We start from the raw sequence: 12,589 nt of genomic DNA, 5'->3' as shown, positions 1-12,589 counted from the left end.
TGCTTGTGCCGGCTGCATGCACATAGTCGGATGTGCATCACATGAGCCAAGCTTGGCATGTTCAAGCTCAGCTCGCTCACTTAACATGGTATTCAGGCTCAGCTCGTGACAAGTTTTGAGCTGAGCTGAGCTAGGCTGGGCTCGTTTAGCTCGTCCTGAGAGAAAGCTCCTTCGATAAGACCTACAAAATCAAGGAACTAATGTAAATAGGAGTTTTGAAAAATTTTAGCCACAGAAAATTCCACTCCATACATAGTAGTCGTTTAACAAATATTCAGTTATCGTTTCACTCACAGAGTACAGATCTGATAGACAGAGGGTCACTAAACTTGAACACAAACTCAGGCGATTCATACAACCCTCAATCTTTGGAATAGTAAGACATTTGCTTTCCGCAACAAAACGACCAGGCCCATCCCTGCAGATCTAACACGTGTGTCAGAGACGAAGAAAAAACCCTCAAAACTTAGCCTTAACCAATGGAAGGAAGCCCATTAATCTGAGATTAACAAAGACAAAGCAAACAAAGGCATTGATTTGTACCCATGAGATAAAAAAATTGATCCAACAACCAAGCAAGAGATATCACAGTCTTGATAATATTAGATCACATCAATACAATGCAACTACACTGAAAATTAGAACAGAATGCTGGAATGACCTTCTACTTAACCACCACCAACACCAAAATCATCAACATCAAAAGCAAAAGATAAAACAATTGACACCACTGTCACAAGCAAATAATTCAACCAAGGTACATGCCATGAGAATGATGTTTAGAACCATAAGCATGACAGATACACCATCCATCTAACCGATGGCATAGTCTAGCTTATTAAACAGTACAAAGCAACAAAACAGTAGGAGCAGAAGATAACTTAGGAGACATGAAAAAAAAATGCATACACATTTAGATTAAATAAGATAACTATTTCAACAGCCCTTCAGGTTGCAAATAAGTGAAAAAAAAAACAATAAATGCCTCAGCGAAGTGCAAAGACAGTGATATCGCTAAAATCACCTGATACACCAGTACCACCACTACCATTGTCATTACCATCATCATCCTTATAAGTCTTTTTTTGGCCTTCGCTTGTATAATGATCAAGGGCAGGTCGATCCAACAAAATGATCATGCCCAACCACCATAATCACAAGGATCATCATAAAATAGATAAAAAGATGAAGACCATCCAACTAGTAATCGCCAACACACACACACACACACACATATATATATATATATATATATATATATATATATATATATATATATATATATATATATATATATATATATATATATATATAAACCAAAATATACCAAACAAGTAACAGGGTAGACATAGTTTTCCCTATCCCTGTTTGGACGTATTACTGGTATGCCATATCTCTCTGCATATCTGTCTTTGGATACGCATGGAGCGTAACGAACATCACTTTCTATAGTGTAGGCTATCTTCACATAGAGTGGTTATCAACCTATCCTAGATCCTATAGAGTGGGTAGTGACTCAGCCTTTATGGAAGTTCTTTTCTTTCAAGATTCAGATGTTCCGGATCAATATTCCGAATTCCCACAAAAATTCTCAGTCATAGTAGAAGAAAAAAGAAACAAAGGGGAGGGGAGAACACAAACCCAGTGATCCTATTTACTGAGTTATCAACCATACGAAACTCCAAGCCAGAGATAACGACTGCCGGCAACAATGCGAGGGGCAGAGGGCGCCGAAGGGGGACGAAAAGACCGAAAAGGAGAAAGAGAGAACTGAAGTGAAAGTGACCCTATTTTCACTTTCAAAAATTAAGTAACTTGGGGCAGAGCAGGTTGGGTCCGGTTCTAATACTTGGTCCAGCTAGAGCCGAGCCTTATTGAGCTCGGCAGGTCGTTCAGGCTCGGCTCGATAACTCGTCCAAGCTTTAGTCTAGTGTTCAGGCTCGGCTCATTCAAGGAATGGACGAGCCCGAACCGAGCTGAGCCCAAGCTGTCTCGGTTCGTTGTGCATCCCTAGTCACTGAGATACAGAAAATAAAATCGGAAATTTCAAAATTAAAAGCAGATATCATCAGAGTAGAAAAAGTGAAGATAGAAATCATATAAGTATCCTACTGAGTTCCCTGTTCATGCGATGGTCCATTGGATGCATCCAATCCAGTTGATATCATCAGCTTTGCATTTGGCCTTTGTAGGGTACAATCCATGAAGCACTAGGTAGCCTAGTACTATTATAGGTACTAGATATAAATCCTTTATATGGTTCTCCAACAGTCGCATACATTTGGATGTAAGAAAATATGGTAGACAAATTCCGTTTCATACCAAAGAGGAAATCTTTCTACCTTATTCAAGGAAAGATTTGTCACCATGAAAACAGTACCTCTCCATCAGATTTTCCTATATTGTAGGGGTGGCAATCGGGTCGGGTTGGCGGGTTGGCATGTCAGCATACCTCAACCCGAACCCGACCCGTTTATTAAACGGGTCGGCTGTGGCAAACACGAACCTGACCCGTTTAATAAACGGGTAACCCGACACGACCTACCAACCCATTTAATAAATGGGTTGGGTCGGGTAAACGGGTTTTCAGGTTCGCGGGTCAGGTTGGCGGGTCGGGTTGACGGATCGGGCTGGCAGGTAGGCAGGTTGGCGGGTCGGGTTGATGGGTCAAGTTGGCGGGTTGGCAGACAAGTTGGCGGGTCGGCGGGTTGGCATACCCCTAACACGAACCCGACCCGTTTAATAAACGGGTTAGGTGGGTCGACCCGTTTATTAAACCGGTTCATTTTTTCCAAACCCGAACCCGCCTAAGAGGCGGGTTGGCGGGTCGTGTCAGGTTTTGCCACCCCTACTATATTGTAGTTGGAAAACAAGTTCCTCTTGTGGCTAACATTCTTATGAACATGGTTCTGATCAATGGGGCTCCTAGGATTATACTCTCTCTTACGTGCCATGTCTTTACATCCAAAACATAACCAAAGATGAGTGTTCAACTACCTAACAGAAGTTCCTAGTAAAAACTCTCAACCTTGGAAAGCTAGATCCCTTTTTTCTTGGATGATATGTCGAATGAACCAAACAAATGGGGCTGTAAGCATGTAAATTGTGGGTTGTATATTGACTGGCCAATGTCCAATACGAAGGATATCGAGCATCATACTAATTCCCATATAAAAAAAAATGGTGGATATAGGTGTCCTATCCAACAGCTTAGTCTACACGAGTACTCACCTAAAAATTAGCAAATTCTCAGCCTTTCGTGGAGGTCAGCAAGTTCCCCACAATATTAATTAATTATCTTGATGAAGAAAAGAAAAGGCATATTTGGCCAATTATATTTGGAGAATGGAATGATTTTTTTATGTATTTTCTTGTCGAGTTGCTAAAATGCCCTTTCTGATAATAGGTAATGCGTGAATTCATGGAAAAAAATTTGTTATGGAAGCATAAGTAGGGGTATCCATGACAAACAATTGTTAACTTTGTAAGTTTTTTCAAAAATGACATTATACTTCAAGATAAATCATTTCAATATTTAAAATTAGCATCCCTCTTTAACGGTCTCATTTATCCGTTCTCTTCCGTATTTTTTGTGCCAAGCGTTGGTTAACCTTTCGTAATGCCCATCACCCCATAAAACTTTGCCTAAATTACCTTTTTGTTAAACTTTATTGGCGATGTTGGATGTCTGAAGTTACCATTTTACCCTTAAAATATGAATGTATTTCCTGAATATTGCCTTGTTCAGAGGGAAGCAGATCAGGTCATGTTGAAGATGAGCGTTTTTGCTCATGCCCCCATCGTGGCCGTCTGTTTGCATTTTGGATGAATGCCACGTGGTTTTGTTGACTTTTGAGCTTTTTTAAAATGCAAATCGGATGGCCGCGATGTCGGCATGAGCAAAAACGCTCATGTTCAGCATGACCTGATCTGCTTCCTGTTCAGAGTTACATTCGTGCCCTATTAAAAGTTACCCATTGCATCTTTTTATTTGTTATGAATTAATAAACTAATCAAGATCGATGGACGGTGATTTTTTCTTTTCCTCCTTTTTGTCCCCCTTTGTACTACTTTCTTCATTTTATCATATAAAATGATAAACAAACATTTTCTAATGAAATGATGAAAGGCTTGGTGGAAGGTTCGGATCGAACGGAACGCACTGCTGTTTAGAGGACCAGAGTCAGGCCTGCACTCCCTTCACTTGTCCATCCAAGGTGACCACTTTACTGTGGCAACTTCTGCATGGCCAGATTCAAACATGGGCCATGGGCTTTGCATTAGACCCAGACCCGGTTGGTCAATGGGACAGGCTTGACCCGGCCCGTTCAGTGAACAGCCCGATCAAGCTCGTCCATCATTCCATATGTGTGTGTGCATGCGCGCTGTTGTTAATGCAGACAACTTATACTGCATGTTAGTCAAATCAGTTCATTTATTTCGTTATCCCCCACAGATATTATATAATCAATCAAGTGGTTCATTCTATTGTCTTTTTGAGCTTTTACTTTGCTTTTACTTGAACGAATAAGGGTGGGAGAAAATTAGTAATTCTAACAACTATGGCATCAAGTATATACAGTTGAAAATTTCAACCAAGCATTTTGCATGAGAAAATCAGGATTTAGTTGTTTTCCTTTGCCTAATTTTTGGTTCCAAAGCTCATGTTGATCTTTTGGGTCTGTGACTCCCTTTCAAGATGCATTTATCGATCCTACTTTAAACATAAGTTTTTTCCAAACACATATATTTCTTTACTTTATAGGTTTCTTTAAACTTGCAGTGAGATCATAGATCATTCCTCGTAAACCGTCATTAGGGTTAGATGTTACAAATCATTCAAACGTGAGAGCCTTCAATTTGATTATAAAATCACATTTATTAGCCAATGCTCTAAGCTTCCAATCAAAATAAGATAAATATTTGGATCATCTTTCTTCCTTAAAGTACACAGGTTTTTCTTCGTCATAAAAAAATAAAGTACACAAGATTTTGATGTTACTCTGATCAAGGAGTCTAAAAAGAAATTACATCAGTCGTTTAAAGTACAAATCAAAAGAGGGCCTCAATATGGCTGGGTGGAAGGATCACCACCCCTGACTGGCAGGTTTTTGTTCTCTCATCTCTGTTCTGTAAATTCCCTGGAATAAACCGGTAGGGGGTCCACCAAATTAAAAAAAACAACCTTTCAGTACGATAGTAAGATAAAATAAACGCATAAACCAACAAAAAGAGCATTTTTTTGAGGAAAAAAAACCAGTGCGAGCCAGAGTTGAGGCATTAACTGAGGGGGTCGGGGTTGGATTCGACTCGTCCGGACAAGCTGACGAACACTCCACATGGTCCATATGCCCTTTCTCAGCCTGCAAATCTCTCAAAGTCTAGATCTCTTTCTCTCTCTCTCTCTCTCTCTCTCACACACACACACACACAAAAAAAAATCCAGTGTTCTGCATCTCTGCTACAACAGCCTCCCCATACATGCAAGCAGGAAACTTTCAGGTGACTTTCTTTTTGTCCATAGAATCCTTCTTCTCTATACCCACTTTCACCTAGATGAATCGTAAAACCCTACCTTTTGACTAGGTCCAATCAGAAGAGGTAGCCCCAACAAAAATTTCCCTGTTTTTTTTTTCATCTTACAGTGAAATTGTGAGTTCCATCCCAAATCTGTAGATTTTTTCTATTATTTGGGATACCCAAATCCCCATTTTGGAGGATCATGGGGTTTTTGTGAACGCCTTGCTCGGATCCTTGAGAATAATCAATGGTGACCGGCAGCAAAGTACAGTGGTTTTGGGTTCGCCCAAGAGATGCATAGCCACAGAAGCAGCTCATTTCTCGGGCGTGTTGATTGCAGAGGTTGTGGTACTCTTTGCCACACATTTATTGATTAGAAGATGCAAATTTTTGCTTGTATTTATATGTATTTTGTGTTATATCCTGATGATAAAAACATGTCATTGCAGAAGGTGATTGGATTGCTTTTATTCTTAGATGCATATATTAATAAAGAGACAAATGATGCTCTTATGATCACCTCCGTCCTGTTTTAGCTCTCAGAGTTAAAACAGAAAACCCAGACAGAACTCTCGGAGAGGGTATATTTGTAGTAATAACAGTAGGCCAATGGCATCTGCTGATGGGTTTTGTTGGTCTACCCCTGCCCCTCCTATGCCTGATAAGGATTCTCCATCATTCTGGACCATTTGCACATTCTGTCACTATGCCCACGAGTACCTAAGGAAGTATGAGAATCTTGATCTTTGGTGCCAGACTTGTCGCCGACCGTTTCGCGCGATAGCGATGCCATCGACCCCACCCATGGTTCCTGGTATTGAATCTTATTACTACTGGCCTTTTAGCCCCTACAACCAGAATCCAGGTTATGGATATGGTGGCTACCCTCCTTCTGGTACTGGTCTAGATATCAATCAAAATGCGGGCATGCCTTGGAAACCTTTCTCTTCTCCTCCAGACCCCAACTTGACACCTTCTGAAGTGCCAAAGGGTCCCCATGAAGCACCATCAGCTTTTGATCCTTCTGCCCATACTCCATTCTCAGTTCCTGGCATGAATGGGGATTCATCCAGTAAGCCGGTGTCTAGTGCAAACGTGAAGTCTGGAGGGAGTAAGCTAAGCAACAGAAAGAGTGGCCATGGAGTGAAGATTGATGCACTTAGAACTGAATCAAGGGTCACGAGATCAAGGAGCAGCACGATAGAAAATGAACATGTGGACCAACATGCTGGAAAGCCCTTGAGCTCAACTAAAACCTCACCAATTCAAGGAAATGTATCTGGAAATGCAAGAAATTTGTTGGTGAAGAAAGCTAAAATGGAAATACTTAAGAATGTTCCAGAGCACCCGAAAACAGAGAAAATTTTGTTTTCCAGTCCTAACGTGGTTGCTGATTCTGTAATTACTGCTACTCCAGCATCCACCACTACTAGAACTCAGAATAGGAGAAATGACAATGTGGAGCAGAAGGTACGTAGCGTGAATTCTTCAAAATCCAGAAAAACTAATAAGACGTCCAGCAAAAGAACCAAGAGTGCTGCAGATGGGAAGAGAGATAAACCAAATTATGGGATAATCTCCGATGACCCTGAGGCAGGTGAAGTTTATGAAATGATCCAGGGCATATGTAAAGATATTGTCGACGTGGAGGAACTTGAGGAGCCACTGACTACTTCTTTGGCTATTGATGTGCCTGACTCTGACTTCTATAATTTTGATGATGATCGAACAGGGAACAGCTTTGAAGAAGGACAGATATGGGCAATATATGATGAAGAAGATGGGATGCCTCGGATCTATGCTCGAATCCAAAAGGTGATATCGTGCAACCCATTTTCAGTGCAGTTAGCTTGGCTGCAATCTGTAACCCGTACAAAGCGTTCTTGTGGGCAATTCAAGATTACAACGGGAACAGCCAGCAACGTGTTAAATCTTTTCTCACACAAGATGATCTGGGAAACCTCTCCATCAAATGGTGATATCAGAATCTATCCAAAGAAGCATGAGGTATGGACAGTCCATGATAAGAGGAGTTCTGCTGACAGTGAAGACCCATCCGGATACCAGATTGTTGAAATACTCCATGAATTCACAGAAGAACATGGTGCTTCACTTATTTCTCTTGTTAAGGTTTCTGGTTTCAAGTATGTGTATCAGAAGGTGCAAATTGGTTCAGATGCACTTGTTTGGTCTTTATCGAAGAAAGATCTGCATAAATTCTCACACCAAATTCCTGCTAGAAAGATTTCAGAAGATGTTCCTGAGTTGCCTCAAGATTGCTGGGAGCTCGACCCTGCAGCCATTCCAAACTGTCTCTTGAAAGGGTGACTAAATAAGAAAGTAGATTGTCAGCTTAGAATTTTCAGTTCTACCCCTAGAATATTTTCACAGCATGCTACCCTTTTTGATAAAGAATGGACAGCCTGTTGAGCCTTTGATCAATTAGCAATTTAGCATTAATTGAACCTTTGACTGGTTTGTTGATGTCATCTGCATTATGTCTCTTTCTTTTTTTGCATAATCCTCTTTTTCATTTTCATTTTATTTTTCTTCAATATGCACGAGTAATGTGGAAGACCCAAAATGAATTTCTTTTTTGGTTCATATCGCTGACCCCAATTGTTTTGGGATGGAGGCGTAGTTGTTGTTGTTGTATGCACGAGTAATGTGAACTGCTTTTAAATGTTGCAAATGTTGGTGTTGGGCCTTTTGGAGCACAAACATGACCCTCCTTCTCCCTATGCAATTTATAGGCGTTCCCTATTTATAGTTTCACTGTCCAGTGCTCCTGATCTCAGTCTTGCAACACACTACTGTGACATAGAAACCTGACTTTAAAACTTCATTCTTTTCTTTTTCAGAAAACATTCTAAAAGACTGGCCTTAACATTTCATAAATTGATAAATATACTCTATAAAAGATAAGTATGGTAATCCTAGTAGAATCTAAAAATATTCAAGATCATCTTGATTCCTTAATATGTGTGTGTGTGTGTGTGTGTGCACGCCCGCGTGCGTGCGCGTGTGCATGTGGATGTACATTTGTGTAAAAAATTTAAAGTAAAGGTCTTTTATTTCCAGTATTTCCCAAATAACAATGACTTCCTTTCCTGATTTTAGCACATTTAAATTAATAAAATTATATCTTAGATATTCCTATTTAATATATTTGTTCTAAATTTTTTGAAATGATGTTATTTCTCTTATCCAATTTGCTGTAGCTTGAATTGGGTCCCTCATCTTTTGGATTGAAATCTTTACAGTCTCATTATGTGTGCGAAAAGAAAAAGACAAAAAAAAGATGACCCACTAGTGTCACTTGATCTGTCTCAGTACCTTAGACACTTGAGAGACAAGAAAATCTTGCATGGTATTATATTGATTATAAGAATCATTCTTGAATTCTCAGTAATCCCTAAACTCATCTCAACAAAATGCTTCTTAGGCTCTCATGGTTCAGGTGTAACCAAGTGGTAACTGTTTACATGAATTTATCTATGAACAGAGATATTTGAACAAATTCCAAATACTGCTGCAATGTCGGAGTTATGGATCTTCCTTTTTAAGGTTCACTCACTGAAATCTGAAGTTTCTGACAAAATTTTGTCTTTGAGTTCAAGAATGCGAATAGGTTTGCCAACTCATACGTATCAATAACATATCACGATAAACTTAGAATCGGAAGGTTCTAACATCGATTGGCTTGATCATGCAATACAATCGAGCATAGATAATCACTTCTCATATATATCTATATATCTATACATATATATCTATATATCTATCTATCTATCTATCTATATATATATATATATATATATATATATATATAGAGAGAGAGAGAGAGAGAGAGAGAGAGAGAGAGAGAGATGTATCTTCCGAACTAATTATCTCCCAAATTGTCCCGGACCCATTTAAAAAACATACTTGCATGCATTTTTTGTTTAATCTAAACCCATAGATGTGCTCTCTACGCTTTATTTAGTAGAAAGCACATATTAGTTTAAGCATCTTTTATGTTTAGATATGTTTTTAGCTCAATGAAAAAATCAAGGGTATATATTGCACCAAAAATTTGATTAACTAAAAGTCGTGAATTCTTGTTAAATTGATTTGATCTGAAACATATTTTTTAGTAAATAAGCTGTGATAAACACATATACAAGTTTGAATTTGCTAGGAATCAACTGTTGGATCATTGCAATCGGATCAAGAAATGTGATTTTTTATGCTTGAATATTTATGAAAATTCTAAGTCATTGATTTTCAACCCTTAAAAGTTCCTTCTTATACATCGTAATTGGATGATCCAAGAGTCTGTTTCTATAAAACCAAGCGTCAAGATCACAACCTTACCGTGAAATTTTAAAAAAAAAGTAAAAAAACCTAAGAAAATCTTGGTTCATACCAATGGATATATTTGGTTGGTAAACATATTTCAGTTACCCTATATATATATATGTCACAAAGACACGGGGACAAGAGGACGTGCGACACGGATTCAACTCGAAAGTTTGATTTTTTTTTTGGAAAGAGGACACAGATTTTGTGAATTTTTTAATCAATAAAAACTAATTTTTTGATATTTTAATGTTAAAAAAATTATTATTTATTAAAACAAAACTTTAACATATTGAAAATAATAAAATAATATTAAGATATGGACCTACGTGTCCACTCATGTCACCAGGGTCACTCCATCAATATGGCGTGTCCCTGTGCCATAAGTGGTACTAATACCACAATAAGCATACTCGTTTTACATAATATATTTTGTACTAATTAAGGTACAAAACTATTGAGCTAGAAATCATAGATGCAAGTTGTATCGGCTAAATCTGACCACATAGATTTTAATAAGAATTGGACATTGGGTCGTGTTTTTTAATGCAAAAATGTAATTTCTTGAGTTTTGAAATTTTTGGTACATTGTGGACCATTGATTTTTGAAGCCCTTGAAAACCTTGCTTACATGTTGCAATCACATGATTCAAAACCCATTTCATACTAAACTCACATCTATAAGGTCTGATTTACAAAAAAGTATAAAAAATATGAAATAAATGATGATTTCTACTCAATAGTGTCATACATTCATTAGTATCAAATATTTACCATATATATAGGATAGCATTTGCTATTATGTATCTGATACATAATAGCCAGTTCTTTACTTAGCTCTCCTGGAATCAAGCTCTTTCTTTTAGCTATTATGTATCCGATGGTGTTGCCAAAATAAACATCAAACATGCGAAATGGCTACATTTATGAAGCATGAGACTGATGCACCATAAGATCTAAAGAACTAGTCATTTCATGTGGTTGTTTATGCAGTCAATCGGCCATCATGGAAATGCTTCTGCGGCATATTCCATGTAATCGTAATGCAATGGCAGCATGCTACATGGTTCCATATTTCATATCATGACCTCAAGTGAAGAAAAAAGCTACATGGTTCCATATTTCATATCATGTCTGTGAAAGTATCTTCAAGAAGATACTATAATCAAGACCCAATATTCTTGATGTGAAAGGCAAGTGCACACATGCACAATAAGAACACTAATAACACTTGTGTACAAAGGCACAAACCAATCAATCTCATAAATGCACTAAAAGAAGGAATATAATCTTTATTGAACACTTGGGCTCTAACCCAAAGCCATGAATCAAATACAAGAGGAGGGCCCCCATTTATATAGAGGTGGAGACCTTGGAGGGGCTCCACTTCTAGTCGTTGGAGCTCCTCCAACGGTCACAAATGTGACCATTGGGGGGGGGGGGGGGGGAGGCAACGACTAGATGTTGCCCCCCCCCCAAGGTACACACTAACCTAGATTTTAAAAAGAAAAGAATAAAAGAAAAAAAATAAAAAGAAATTACTGTAATGAAGTATGCGGAAATATAAAAAATGCAAAATTGCATTCACAATCACCAACAACGGGGAAATATCAAAAGGGAGCAATACACAAGTCCACTATGGGACAACACAAACACAAGCTTTATAAAAAGCACAACTAAAATAAAAGAACTCTTTATTGAAAGATAGAGCATAAAAATGCTTAAGGAATACAAGGGGTCTCACCCCTATTTATACAAAGAGAGAGGGCTGAAAAAGGAGCCAAGAGGGGGGCTCCCAAAGAGTCGTTTGGAGCCCCCAACGGTCACATTTGTGATCGTTGGGGGCCCCAACGACTCTATGGTGGGGCCCCCTTTTGGCGTGAATCCAAAAACAAAAAATAAAAGAAATAAAAAAACAAAAAGAAAAGAAAACATTGTTTAATAAAAAATGTGAAAAGACTATAATACCCCTATCGGGTATTAGAGTCTTATACATATGATTTAACATCCCCCCCTCAAACTTTACGGGGGTGATGACGGAAAGCTTGTCAAGGAGAAACATGAAGCGAGGCGCAGGAAGTGCTTTAGTAAAAAAGTCCGCAAGTTGATATTTTGAAGTAACATATGGCAATGCAACTGTTCCTCGTAGATACTCATCTCGAACATAGTGGCAGTCCATTTCAATATGTTTGGTCTGTTCATGAAAGGTGTGATTGCTGGCAATATAAATGACACTTTTATTATCGTAGCACAATTTTGAGACGCCACAATTTTGAGGCGCTAGTGATGTCTACCCCCATGACTTCGAAGCCACACAAGTTTCATTGTAGTAGTTGTCATAGCCCGGTACTCAGCTTCAGTAGAGGATATTAAGACTTTATGTTGCTTCTTGCATCTCCAAACAATTAAATAATCTCCTAAAAAGACACAAAAGCCAGTAGTTGAGATTCTATCATTAGGATTACCTCCTCAATCTGCATCAGTATAAGCAAGTAAATTTAATGAAGAAGTGGAGGATAGAAATAGCCCTTTAGTTATAGTATTTTTGATGTATCAGATGATCCAGAGCATAGCACTCATATGCACAGTTGTAGGGGCATGCTGAAATTGGCTAGTAGAGTGAACAACATGAGCGATGTCAGGTCTGGTGATAGTAAGATATGTGAGAGATCCAATGAGTTGTTTGTACGGTGTGGGATCTTCTAGAAGAACCCCATCCTCTAACCTT

At 38.5% G+C, this 12,589-nt stretch overlaps 1 protein-coding gene across 1 annotated transcript; it reads left to right on the top strand.

Moving 5' to 3' along the window:
* Positions 1 to 5,414: 5,414 nt before the first annotated feature.
* On the top strand, positions 5,415 to 7,998 carry LOC149816500 (uncharacterized). The gene is made up of 2 exons (XM_089986712.1): positions 5,415 to 5,862; positions 5,970 to 7,998. The coding sequence occupies exon 2, from the start codon at positions 6,130 to 6,132 to the stop codon at positions 7,846 to 7,848; it is 1,719 nt and encodes a 572-aa protein (XP_089842838.1). The 5' UTR covers positions 5,415 to 5,862; positions 5,970 to 6,129; the 3' UTR covers positions 7,849 to 7,998.
* Positions 7,999 to 12,589: the final 4,591 nt, after the last annotated feature.

The sequence above is a fragment of the Nuphar pumila genome, chromosome 14 (assembly GCF_984573655.1).
Source record: "Nuphar pumila chromosome 14, dmNupPumi1.hap1.1, whole genome shotgun sequence".
In the NCBI taxonomy this organism is placed as follows: Eukaryota; Viridiplantae; Streptophyta; class Magnoliopsida; order Nymphaeales; family Nymphaeaceae; genus Nuphar; species Nuphar pumila.
Note: the sequence above shows the minus strand (reverse complement) of the source record. Positions and strands in the feature narration are given on the sequence as shown.

What these genes read in the sequence shown, in the direction of transcription:
- LOC149816500 (XM_089986712.1), top strand. Translation starts at nt 6,130, where the DNA reads ATGGCATCTGCTGATGGGTTTTGTTGGTCTACCCCTGCCCCTCCTATG.